Source organism: Ursus arctos, chromosome X, assembly GCF_023065955.2.
Source record: "Ursus arctos isolate Adak ecotype North America chromosome X, UrsArc2.0, whole genome shotgun sequence".
Taxonomy (NCBI): Eukaryota; Metazoa; Chordata; class Mammalia; order Carnivora; family Ursidae; genus Ursus; species Ursus arctos.
In genome coordinates, this window is record NC_079873.1 from 26,315,481 (window position 1) to 26,329,426 (window position 13,946).

Below are 13,946 nucleotides of genomic sequence, written 5' to 3' on the forward strand. Positions count from 1 at the left end.
TAAATCATTTTTTTAATATGAGAGGAAGAAGCAGGAAAAGCACTCCACTATTCAGCAAGAGAAGGGAAATTTTGCATATATATAATGCTTACATGTATACTATATATACAGATATGATATACATAACTCTATCTCATATAAAAATTACATGTATATCTATGATATACATATATACATATATATACACACACACATATATATACATATATATGTATATATATACATATGAGATAGAGTCGTCATCTCTTGCTTACTTGCTTTCAGTAAGCAAGGCACGGTGGGAAGCATACAATATATACAATGCCATATACAGATAGTAGATAGATATATGGCATTTAAAAATTCCTGGCTTTCTGTGACCCTGTGACCCTCGGTATGGCACTTGAACTTCTCTGAATTTGGACCTATCTTTAAGACTATCATTTTGAAGAGGTATCAAATTAGTAGTCATTTCAGAAAAAGACAGCCTTATTTTTCAGAAAAAGACAATCTTATTTTTCTGAAGACTACTGAGCAGGTGGATTCTAAAGCAGATCCTAAAGGCTAGGATCACAAAGGGGTGGGGACTTCCTCTCCCCCTCTAATACCCAGTGGCTTTTACAGGAGGCCGTAATGCCAGTGGCAGAATGGGGTGCAGATGTGGAAACGAGCTCTTATTTTCATGTAATATTATTATATGACAAACAGTTTGCATGCTACAAATGCTGTGAGCAGGCACATTTATACTCTAATATTAATTACGAACACTAGTTGAGTACTTTCAGTAAGCAAGGCAGGATGGGAAGCATTTTTCGTTTTCTACCTAATGCAATCCTTATGACAACCTATAAGGCAAAGATAGTATCATCATTCACGTTGTACAGATAAACTCAGGTTCAGGGAGGCTGAATAACATGCCAAAGGTCTACAACTGTAGGAGAGGAGCCAAGCTTTGAACCCAGACCATCTAACTCCAAAGACCTTGTTTTTAAACACTGTAACATATTTTCTCCTCTGGTTAGTAATAGTCTTGGAAGTATTAGCACAATTTGATATGATACTGTGCAAGAACATAATCTCTTATTTCTGCATGTATCAGCTCAGTGAAACTGTAAATGCTTAGCACTGTGTCTGGCACAGACTATATATATAAAAACATATATATCACCAAATGGTAGCCACATTTACATTAATACTGGCAAGCAATACATGTAATAAGTAAGAATATGTAGGCTTAAAAACCAAACAGACTTGGATTTGAAACTTTGCTCTGCTACTTTCTAGGGGTATGACATCTCAGTGGCTTCTGCTGAAGAATGTACCTACTAATACTTGTTCTAAAGGAGCAGTGAAACAAATTATACCTATTTATATAATAGTTACATATCCTTACATAAACACATGTCTATCACTATGTGGTGAATAAGAATGTGAACCTGTGTATCCTGTGCCCAGAAGAGGAAACCAAGATCCACAGAATGAGTTGACCACAATCGTGTCATTTGCAAATGACAAAGAACACTTAATTCATGTCTCCTGGGTCTCAAATCAAGGTACTTGAAATGCAGATTGCTTACTATCCACTTATTTTTATTCCTACTGAATTGCTAAAGTTCATTTTACAAAGAAATCTGTCTGCCTTACTCCTGCTTTTTTAAAAAAAAGTAGTTCTGTAACAACTAAATACCTTCAAGGCAATTTATTACTTCCGTAGAAAAGATTTGAAAATCATTTAGCAGTGAAATAACTACAACACATAAATATTTCAAAACAATTTTTCTTATTCGTTTGGAAATATAAAAGATACACAGTGCATTTGTTTTAGCTAGGTCAACCAGATTTATATCAATGTATTCCTATGTTTCTAACTGATGCCACGATTTTGTGGAATGGATTCCAAGAGGCTGATAAATGCAATCTTTGTATTAAAAACATGTTTATTTGACTATAGCATTGCATAAATACCAATATTAAGATCTAAGGTATTTAAAAATATATTATGTTTGGTACTTTTCTTTTCTAAAAATTTACAGCTAACTTTCAATGATATTCATCATCATAGGAGGAAAATTGGCACAGACAACTCAGAAGAGTGAACAACCAATTCCTAGATTATTATATTTGATTCTGTAATATTTTATGGCTGCAGGATGCCAAAACAAACAGTTTAAATGTAAACAGCTCAGTTTAACTACTTATTTGATATTAAGTGGATTTTTTAAATACTAGTTGTTTAGTGAATTTAATTAAGCCAACTGTAATTATAAGCTTTATGGTTTTTTTCTTGTATCATTCCGTTTTAATTTATGGGTTTAGATAATTGCATTATTTTTTTTCTTGATCATACTTAGGCTACAGAGAGTAGAGATAGTGTGTTGCTGACAGAGAAAAGCTGCCTACAAACTTGTGGGAATGTGGTCTAGGGAGAGTGAACTGACATGTGGACAATCTTCACTTTAACGAAAAATCTCAACCAGGTCTTATCATTTTCCCCATACCTTCTGCTTGACGATCATCTCGTTGATGTCTTCAAGATCACCCACCATCACCCTCTGTGATTGTATAACTCGATCAAGCAGAGACAGCCAGTCGGTAAGTTCTGTCCAAGCTCGGTTGAAATCTGCCAGAGCAGGTACCTCCAACAGCAAGGAAGATGGCATTTCTAGTTTGGAGATGGCAGTTTCCTTGGTAACTGCGGCTTGTGTCACCAGAGTTACAGTCTGACTAGGAGCTAAATTTTTTTTTTTTGCAAAAAGAAAAAAAGAAAAAAAAGAAAAATTAGGAACACAGCAAAGAAGCCAATTTCAGGAACAATAGAACAAGCTTAATTAAAGTACAATTTGAGCCAAAGTATTATTTATTATGTTATTAATTTTTCTCCAACAACGTGAATACTTTACACAGTACTACATGACAGGGTAATTCAAGGACTCAAACTTTTCATTAGTACACATTTAACAATCTTTCAAAAATGATTTTGCTGATTCTAATGGCTGGACAACTTAATTTAAATAGTCCTTCTCAAATAACAATTACACAGACTGTGGAATATGGTAAAGAAAAAAGTATTCAGACCTTACCAGGTGAGAAAGTTTTACTTATTTTTTCTCATTCAAGGAAAAAAAAAAGCAAAAGTCAAGTTTGGCTAGATCTTATTTCCTTGAACAGGAAGTAAATTACTTTGGAGGTGGACCCTAGGGAAATCAAAGCCAGTGAAATGTTTTTGTCTTTGCTCTGTATTTTATATTGGGAATAGAGTCTCATATTTTTTTTCCTTTTCTTTCAGACTGGGCATAAAGTGACTGGCAGTGGAGAAAACCCAAGCTACATTACTGTTGGAAAATCAGACCTAAAAAAGTTTTTCTACTTGGATATGAAACACTATTTCTACGTTATTAAGAAATATTAAATAAATATTAATAGTGTGGAACACTATAGTATAAGATGGCACGTGGTAATGGTTAAGATCCAAAATTCCTGAGTAAAAACACCTAGGAGAGAATCCTTTTCTCTGTCCCAGGAGCAGTGTGACCTTGGTTACATTACTTAACTTCTCTAAGCTTCAGGTTTTTTCCTCAGTAAAGAAGGGACAAGAACAGAGTGAATGTTATAGGGGAAGTTGTGCGGATTCCATGACTAATATATGAAATGTACATAGAACAGTGCCAGAAAATAACAGTATTAGCACAGTTTCTGACACTGGTAGGTAATAATGTTAGGTATCACTATGTTTATAAACACCTGATAAAAATGAAATACAGTGATGAATGAATATAATGAGAAGTTGGAGATAAGGGGTAGAAATAGACGAAATATTTGGGAAAATCTCAAAGGTCTGTGTGTGGCCCTTTATTTACTAAAGAGCGCTGAACTTGCTAGTGTGAATTGATATTAAATACCAACAAACAGCTGGGTAATTTAGGAAGGTGAGTGATGAGGGGAACAGAATGCCTCATCTGGTTTAAAGTCCAGAGGCCGGTGATGGGTATTAAGGAGGGCACTGTACTGCATGGAGCACTGGGTGTTATACACAAACAATGAATCATGGAACACTACATCAAAAACTAAGGATGTACTGTATGGTGACTAACATAATAAAAAATTATTTTAAAAAATAAAATAAAATAAAGTCCAGAGTCTCTGAAGCCTACTACATCCAGGAGAGCAGTAGCAAAGAAATAGTGGACTACATAGTTTAGAAGGGAAGCTTTGAGAGAAAGCTGCAAAGGACATCTCAACGGGAGACCTGAGAGCCATGGACAAGAAGGGAAATATTCTAGAACATGAGAAGAGTGTGCTAATGTGGGCATTCCATTCTGAGGTAGCAATAAATCACTTTTCATGGTTGTATTACTTTCTGCACTTTTAAGGTTGTCTTTTTGTGAGAGAAGATGATGAGGGAAATGGAAGGGTGCCTCCTGTCTCTCAAGCTTCTCGGGGACGAGGGTTTCCTATGGCTGGGAGAAATAATCTTGAACAAGACAGACAGAAAGAAAAAAGGTGGGGTGTCAGGTAGAATAAAAACTAATGCCAAGAAATAATGACTGAACAACAACGATACTGAGGAGAAAAAGAAGAAACTGTTTCTTGAATTTCTCTCACTACTCTGAGGCTCTTTCTAGAAAGAATGACATATAATCTGCAGCAGAAATAGCATCTTGTGATCCAACACTCCTAGTTGGAAGCATGGGGGCCAACAGGATCTAAAAATCTTAAAAGGGATTCCAAGAGAGAAGCTGAATCCCTGAAGAGGATGCATGGGTGAGGATAAAAAAAAGAGCTAAATTAAAACATCACTGTGAGAGCTAACTGCTGAATGCCTGGCTGACTAGAAAATATGGACAAATTGTTCTTAAAATAGACACACAACAGATACTGAGGTAACATACAGTACTTTGGGATGATTTCAAAGTTTTGGGAGGCGTCAGGCAATGTTTTCTTTTCTTTTCTTTCCTTTATTTCTTTTTAGCTTGACTTATTGAAAATTTGACCCTCAAAGGAGAGCAGGAAGATTTTTTTTTTCTCTAGATTTACTTCTGACCAACAAAGAAGTGCCTAATGAAGTGGAAACGGTCATGTCATCTTAAATTTCAATGCAGTCAAAGATGAGAATACAGAGAATTATCAGATTTCAACTGTTTTGAAAAAAGTCTCTTGAAAAGAAAGGCTGGGGCCAGAGACTGAACAACAGAGAATGATTCAGGATGACTAAAAAGTACAGACAAGTAACATCGGAATGATAATACCACAAAGTTCTCCAATGAGGAAAAAGAAAGAAGTAGCACCAAATACAAAGTTGGCTGAAACAGATTTACGGGGAGACTGAAAGGTCAGCAAGGTAGCCATGGGTGCACCAGTCATGGGCAGGTGATCTCATTCATGGACCAGTCAGGCCCTTCATTGCTGGTCAACTCTCCCCCAGCACTCAACATCTGAAAACATCTCTAAAGCAGTGGGAAAGGGAGGGGAGAACAAGGTACGTTTTGCTCACTGCTCTAGCCCCTACACCTTGCACAGGTACTGGAATACAGTAGGCGCTCAACTGATGTCCTCTGAATAATGAATCTAAAAAATAAATCTATGCACAGTAAGCTTTTGAGTACACTTAGAGGCCTTCTACCCACGGGGAGCCCTAAAAGACAACAATCTCAAAGGATGGTTTCTCAAAGACTAGAACACAGAATATTCCTAGGCTCTTACTGTTGAGGTCATTTTAACTATTCTCAGAACAAGAAACTAATAGAGAAAGAGCCACCGCTTGGGGCAGACAATGGAAGGTCAAATATAGAAGAGAGAAAATAGAACCAATTAATTTTTTGTTCCTCACTTTTCTATCAAGGGAGGTAGAAAGCAGGAAAGAACATTGGAACAAGAAGCAGAGTATAAAACAAACTATCTAGGATCAGACTGTTGGATTTCAATCCTCACTCTGCCATTGCTTAGCTGGGTAACCCTAGGCAGGTTACTTAAGCTCTCCGAATCTCAATTTACTCCTCTGTAAAAGGGCAATTATAATAGTACTTCTCTCCCAGACAGCTGGCATTAACATTTCCTCGATATACAACCTTGGATGAGATTACAGGATTTTGAAGTAAGGGATTATATCCTGCCTTGATAAACTGAACTTCCGTGAACTTCAGAGTATTCACCTATGTAATGGGAAAACAGTACCAATCTCATGAAATTGTTCTAAGTATTTTATGAATTCATATATGTAAGTCTTCTAGTATCCTTCCGCCAGCAGGTATAGTATGTGTGTGAGTTTTCTTCTCCTTTTTCTTTTGCTGCTCAAGGTTTACTGGCTACTGATTTTTTAAATTAGCATGCCATTCTGGGCTCTTTGAACTAGAATTCATTTCAGCCTCTTCTCCTTCCATTCTTCCCATTCCCCCTCCCAAAACCTTATATTCCATATTCTCCAATTAGCACTGGGCATTTCCCACTTTTATGCTCTTCTACACAAACTCTCTTCTCCCTTCTCCAAATATTCCATTTTCTTTTCAAATCCCAAATCTACATTTCTGTGATTTATGGAGAGCCAAGATAAGTCTATAACCAAAAAGTCTCCATGAGGTATAGAATTAAACTATTCTTTGGGGTCCTAAACACTTCAAGTCTTAAACATTTTACTACTTAAATCTAATCCCTATGAACAAATCTTATACCATTATTAGGTTTTTGTTTGTCTAGTGGCTAGAGGGTAGTAATTGATAGTAACTGAGAGATGATTTCTAAATTCAGAAACTTTGGGTCTTGAAGAGTAGAGAAATAAATGCTATAACATAAAGTAGAAAGAAACTAATTTCCATTTAGTTCACATTTTATTAGGACCAATTCTATCTAGAATGCTAGTTAAAATATTTCATTTTTCGGGGCGCCTGGGTGGCACAGTGGTTAAGCGTCTGCCTTCGGCTCAGGGCGTGATCCCGGCGTTCTGGGATCGAGCCCCACATCAGGTTCCTTCGCTGGAAGCCTGCTTCTCCCTCTCCCACTCCCCCTGCTTGTGTTCCCTCTCTCGCTGGCTATCTCTCTCTCTGTCAAATAAATAAATAAAATCTTTAAAAAATATATTTCATTTTTCCTAAAAAAAAAAAGACTTGTCTCTAGATCCGTGCAGGTATTTTTCTTCTTCTTATTTTTTTTTTATTAAGCAAGATGTTTCAAAGGAGAACTGCTGAGGTCTTGAGAATATGTCATTTTATTATATATACCATATTGACTCATACTGCATTTTCAGATGCCTTTACTTTTATCTAAAAAGAAAAAAAAAACAAGGTCCCTTCTTTTCCACTGTCATGCTACTAGAATCATAAGCAAATCACTTCATTAGGTAAAGTGTGGGCTGGCCAGATCTGTAAGTGGGCAGTTCCAGTGGGTTTTCCCAGACTGAGCAACAGAATCTTGACTCTAAGCATCAGGCAAGGATATTTAGTCCTCCCAGAGTTTTCCGATAACTCCATAATTTAAAAGATGGAAGGAGAATTTGTTGAGAATTCTCTCAACTCATAATTCCAATTAGGTAAGGAGTTAGGATACATAAATGACTATACAGAATCTTACACCTGAACTTGTCGGATGAGTTTCCAGGTTCTCCCTAAGGAGCATGGGAAATGGTTTCCCCTCCAGCCAGCAGGTACCCCTTCCTCTGTGCCCCATTTAACACCCCACAGTCTGATATGCTAGCCTGGATGTCTGCCCCTTGCCTCCAGTCACTGTCCAGGGTCACAAGGAGTTGGCCCTGAGAATGGCTCCTTCAGATCTCAGCCTCCCAAACCACTATGGAGGCCAAGGTTATTCATCTCAAGCACGTTGGGGAAAGTATCTCTTCCAGGATGGGGTCACAACAGAAAAGAGTTCTTATGATGTCACACGATTAACTGTCTTTCCAGCAATACATTCTGCTGTCTTTCCTGCTTAACCAGTCCATGCTAGAACCATGTGTATTACAATGTGTATCATTAAGCCAGAGATATACATATCGTATATACGTGTATATGTCTGTATAGAGAGATGTATACACAACACACGGAGCCTGTACTGTCTGACTATTGGTGACTGTAGCATGCATTTGTTAGACAATTAAAAATCCCTACTAAGAACTATGTTTTCTTTCCATAGTTAAGCAGACAGAAACTCAAGCTCAAAATAGCTGGAAGGAATTGAGTTTGGCACACCGGAATAGTAGCATGAATAACAGTAGGTGTAACAAACTATTGCAAACCACAGCTTTTCTCTGAATATTTTGTTAATTAAAAGGTGTTGGCTTTAGGAGGCAACTCTCATTTTTTCAAAAGCGTTTGAAGAATATTTCTCTAGTCGACAAATTTAATTGGTTTCAGGGGTACATGATTAGTCAGACTAACAGCTGTACTTAGATCTTTAAAGGAGCTACTAAATCTTTTAAAAAACACACACACAATGTGTTTGGCATACTTCCTTTGAAGTGTTCACACGTGGTTTTTCTGTAATTCACAGGTCTCCTTTTGCTGGGAAAAAAGCAAGAAGCACATATTCTACTCCTTGCTTTGTTGTGTGAACGCGGGTAATGTTTTTGTTTTCTTTACTTTTGTAAGTGAAAAGTCAGTCGACTGACTGATAAATTACTGGACTCACACTAGCAAAAATATCTAAAAGTACCATTCTGTATAGGTGGCCAGACTGCCTTACTGTTTCATACTATCAGTTATAGGAGAGATTGTTTAGCTCCTTGCATATCACCAATAGCTAAAGTAACTGTTCTCCATGTAAACAACATTGGGGAATACTTTTCTTTTTGAATATTTGAAAGAATGGCCTGTGGCTTAATGAAATATGTAAGAGTTGGAGAGTACATGTAAACAAAGTTAGGAATCATGCATGGACTAAAAAAGAAAATCTATTGTGCGTGGGGGAGGAAGAACCTCACTTCTTCGCTCTAAATAGTTGTCATTTGCATGTATAGGTGGAAAATTAGAAATAAATGTTACAAATCCATAAACATTTACTTTTGTCTATATTCTTTCTTACCCTAAAGAAGAAATAAAATAGGTGACGACTCAACTATCATCAATTATTTACATTTAGCACCATAAGAGCATGTGCTATCCATGGGATACTGTACTAGAGAATCAGAACTCAAGGATTCATGTTACCCACCTGTATTTCTGGATTTTATGAAAAAAAAATTGTTAGATGTGGAAGCCCTAGACTTTTAAAGCTCAGTAATGCTACTTTATCATTTTTAACTGATTCTTTCCTGCTACTAAGAATACAATCCAAGTGAGAACTATTGCTGCTACTGGGAAGGAAGAAAGATTACCACCTACAGTATGACTACTATCATTTACTCAGTGTTTCTTATGTGCCAGGCAAGGTTATTTATAAGCCCCATTTTATTTAATTTTTACCCAACAATACTCAGGTGTAGGTATTCTCATTTCACAGGAAGGTAATACTTGCTCCATATCTCACATTAACAAGTGACAATGTGAAGACAATGTGATCAACCAGGACACATATTTCTAAAAATGATCTGGTCATCTGATACTTTTTATACATGCCCCATTCAATATAAAAAATTACTAACTACTCAAATACTTTTGGCTCCAAGAGCTGCAGTTTAAAATATATAGTACCCACAGAATACATCTAATATCCCATCTAGCTGGGGAGAAATCACCTTGAAGGAGCCATAAAAACATGGGTTATAGCGATGAAGTGCATCTGACTTCCTCCCCCAAATTCAATATTATTCTTGAGAAATAACTCCAATCTGACTTCACCTAAACATGTATTCTTCTTTCCCTAATTTGAAGACAGAAATAACCCTTGCCTTTTCTTTTCTCAGTTTGCATCTTCTAAGGGCCCTTCTATAAGTCACATTATATAAATTTTTCCCACCTGCATTCAGTAAAAACTTAGGTTTCTCAACCTTAGCACTACTGACATTTTGGTCTGGATAATTCTTTGGTGTGTGTTGTTGTCAGGAGCACTGCAGGATGTTTATCAGTATCCTTGGCCAGAGCACCTTCCCAGTTGTGACAAACAGTCATGTTTCCAGACATGATTAAATGTCCCCTGAGGGGAGGAAATTTGCCTCTGATTCAGTACCACTGATCAAAGGCTTTTTCGATTTTCCCCCTCTCTTCTTTTCCTAATATATATATATGTATGTGTATATATATATATAATATATATAATTTCCTAATATATATATATTATATATATATGTGTGTGTGTGTGTGTGTGTGTGCATGTGTTTCACATACTTGTTTAGCCTCTGTACTGGACATACTTTATGTCTATCCAAGTTTGAGCTCTCTTATATCTCAGAAGTATAGGTTAAGTGAAATTTTTAAGTGCCTCTTTTAAATACACGATATAGGGCAGGCACTGAAGAAACAGTAAATATCCAAAGGTATAGCTACCAGGGAATGCTGAATGATATTACACAAGAAAGGCTTTGGTGATAAAAATAAAAGTATCTCTGGTAGAGAATAAATGTCCACAAATTCTTTTCTTTCTTGCACCTAGAGCCTTGTAATAAGATGTTTCAGAGCGTCCCAACAAGAGCTATAGTGTATTTCTCCACTACTTGAATATGGATTGGCGAAGTGACATGTTTTGGCCAAAAGAATATTAGTAAACAGGACACAAGCAAAGGCTTGAGAAACACTTGGACATTGGGCTATGCTTGGCTATCCTTGCACCACTATGTGAACTATGCTAGCCTACTGAATAATGATAGGCAACTAACCCTGTCACGCCCATTGTTTCATCCAACAACCAACAAGTGCTAGACACATGAACGAGGCCAGCAACTACTAGCTGACCATGAATACACTAATGAGCCCGGGTGAGACCAGCAAAAGAACCATCTAGATAAGCCTGGCCCAAAGCAGACCCCAAAATTCATGAGCAAAATATAGGATTATTATTTTGAGCCACTACCTTTGGGGGGTAGCTTGTTACACAGCAACAGATAACCGATACGGCATCCACTTCTGCCTATCAAGGACATGTGTCCAGAGCAGGGTTTAAAATGCCCCTCCCATGGCTACAGAAATCAAACAAATGCTGACACAGCAAAGAGAACACAGCTAAGAAAGAAAGAGTCTTCAAGTGTGAGAGACAGAGAATTGAAGATACACATGGTCATTGTATGATGCCTATAAATGAGGCAGCTCACATTTTATAAGATACTTGAAAGGCAATGCCTTTAGTAAAAATTCACTCTTAGTGCGCATTTAACTTTGCAAACGAACATAGAGAACCTAATAAAGAGAGACATAAAACAGGGAGCCCAGTGCAGAAGACAAGGGAAGACAAGCTGGACCAGATCATAACGAAGGGTATGCTACTACTAAAAGATGATCATCAGTTCCCAGATCCATTTCTCCATTTGGGCATAACCGTCTAGGGAACACTATACAGGCTGCTCATTAGACAAAATATATTGCTTTTCTACTGAAAATGTTAGTACTTTAAAAAAATTCCAGAACTGAAGAACCCAATCTGTTCATTTATTTTTAACAGAATTGCTCCTACCTGAATATTAGAGATATGATTTTATAGCCAACCATGAGGAAAACCAGGTAAGCAGCCCTCTACACAATTCAGTCTAAATGAGTCTCTTATTTTGGGGGGGCAAGTTACATTCTTACTCTAAGTAATAAAATAACTAGCAATGAGGTTTTTTTAAAAAAAATATTTTATTTATTTATTTGACAGAGACAGAGAACACAAGCAGGGGGAGCGGCAGGCAGAGGGAGAAGCAGACTCTATGTGGAGCAGGGAGCCCGATGCTGGACTTGATTTCAGGACCCTGGGATCATGACCTGAGCCAAAGGCAGACATTTAACCGACCGAGCCACCCAGGCGTCCCACTAGCAATGAGTTTTTAAAGTTGTTATACGTGTGCCACACCTTCATAAGCTTCACTTGTGAGATGAGGTCAGCTACTTAAGGTAAGTGTTAGGTTTATCTTTTCCTTCCTCACTAAAACCAGTGCAATGTCTGACACAGAGCAGGGTCTCAACCAACATTTGCTGCTGTTGTTATCAAGATTAGAAAGAGGCATAATACGAAGCACTACATTATGGGGAACATTAAGGGATGGAAATATACATATACAGAGAGAGACAGAGAGAGAGATACAGAGAGCCAGAAGGAGGTGGGGAGAGGCAGACAGATTCATCAGAGTTTTAATCTGGAGTTTCATCAGGCAAAACAAAACCAGAGAAACCACTAGCTCCAATATAAATGAAGCAGTATCAAGTAGTCGTAAAATGTAGATTCTTTTGTTCTGAATTCATAATACCTTATATTTCTACAGAACTTTAAACAGTGTAAAAATGTCTTTTTAGTCACTTCCTCTGTTGATTCTTCAACACAACACTGCGGTCTGGTTAGGGAGAACATCGTTACTACTAATTTGTAAAAAAAGGAAACTAAAATTCAGATAAATTAACATACTTCTCTAAAATAAAAATCTAGTAAATTAGATGGAAGTTTCCAAGCAATCTATATTTTAAGAATGAAGGCTCGGACTTGAGTGATTAAAAGGGAATTCATGAAAAATAAATAACCCCATTAAAAATCTGCAAAGGAGTTGAATAGACATTTCTCCAGAGAAGACATATGAATGGCCGACAAGCACATGAAAAGATGCTCAACGTCACTCATCATCAGGGAAATGCAAATCAAAACCACACTGAGAGATCACCTCACACCTGTTCAGATGGCTGCTATCAGAGAGAGAGAAAGAGAAAGAGAGAGAGAAGGCAAGAGAGCGAGAGAGAGAATAAGTGTTGGTGAGGATGTGGAGAAACTGGGGCCCTTGTGCACTGTTGGTGGGGATGGGAAATGGTGCAGCTGCTGCAGAAGACAGTATGGCGGTTCCCCAAAAAAGTAAAAACAGAACTACGCTATGACCACAGCATTCCCACTTGTGAATCTACACCTAAAAGAACTGAAAACAGGATCTCAAAGACATAGAGATATTTTGGACACCCCTATGTTCATTACAGCATTATTCACAATAGCCAAGAGCAGGAAACAGCCTAGATGTCCACTGGTGGATACAAAAAAGGGGCTGTATCCATACAATGAAATATTGTTCAGCCTTAAAAAAGAAGAAAATTCTGTCATTTGCTACAGAGTTTGTTCTTGTAAGATGAACAACTTCTAGAGATCTTTTGTACAACAATGTGCATACAGTTAATGCTACTGTACTGTCTACTTTAAAATGGTTAAGATAGTAAATTTTGTGTTAGGTGTTTTTTGCCACATTTTGAAAAAGTGAAATCCATGCGCCAGGCAAAGTATGAACATTATTCTTTCCCTTCTGGGTTAAGGAGATTTAAAAGAGATCTTTGAATTCCCAATAAAGACCATCTTATAAATAAGAGTGGTTCTGATAGGGGTTCAGTTGGTTAAGCATCTGACTCTTGATTTCAGCTCAGGTCATGATCTCAGGGTCTTGAGACTGAGCCCTGTGTTGGACTCCCCACTCAGTGGGGAGTCTGCTTCTCTCTCTCTCTCTCTCTCCTTCTCCCTTTGCCCCTCCTCCTGCTCGTGCTCTCTCTCCCTTTCTTTCTCTCAGAGAAATAAATCCATCTTTTTAAAAACAGTGTGGTTCTGACACACTAAGGCCCACTGGAAAATGACCAATTCATTTTTCTGTCATTGCTACTCCTTTATATCCTCTTTGTAACATTTGTGGAGTAATCAGAATATGCCAAAACCTACCTCTAGTGGATACTCTGATGCTCCACTGAGGTTCTCTCCTGGCATAGACAGATCCCAGATACTATTAATAATGACTGCTAAGGGATTATAGCTGCATGTCTCCCTAGGGCTTGCTCTTAGTGCATGGATACCAAAGTCAAGCCCATGTGCCTCAACTGATGACAACACTGAAGAAAAAACCCAGCTCCAATGCTTCTTGTCATACTGGCTTACACTATAGTAGCAACTGCACTGTGGGT

At 37.6% G+C, this 13,946-nt stretch overlaps 1 protein-coding gene across 18 annotated transcripts in view; it reads right to left on the reverse strand.

The window, feature by feature from the left end:
* The window catches only part of DMD (dystrophin), a 2,358,181-nt gene that overhangs the window by 612,537 nt on the left and 1,731,698 nt on the right, over positions 1–13,946 (reverse strand). For all 18 annotated transcript variants that reach the window (XM_057310259.1, XM_057309646.1, XM_048213297.2 and 15 more), the window contains one exon: positions 2,478–2,710. In XM_057310259.1, the coding sequence (XP_057166242.1) occupies positions 2,478–2,710 (233 nt within the window). The remainder of the gene's footprint in view (positions 1–2,477; positions 2,711–13,946) is intronic.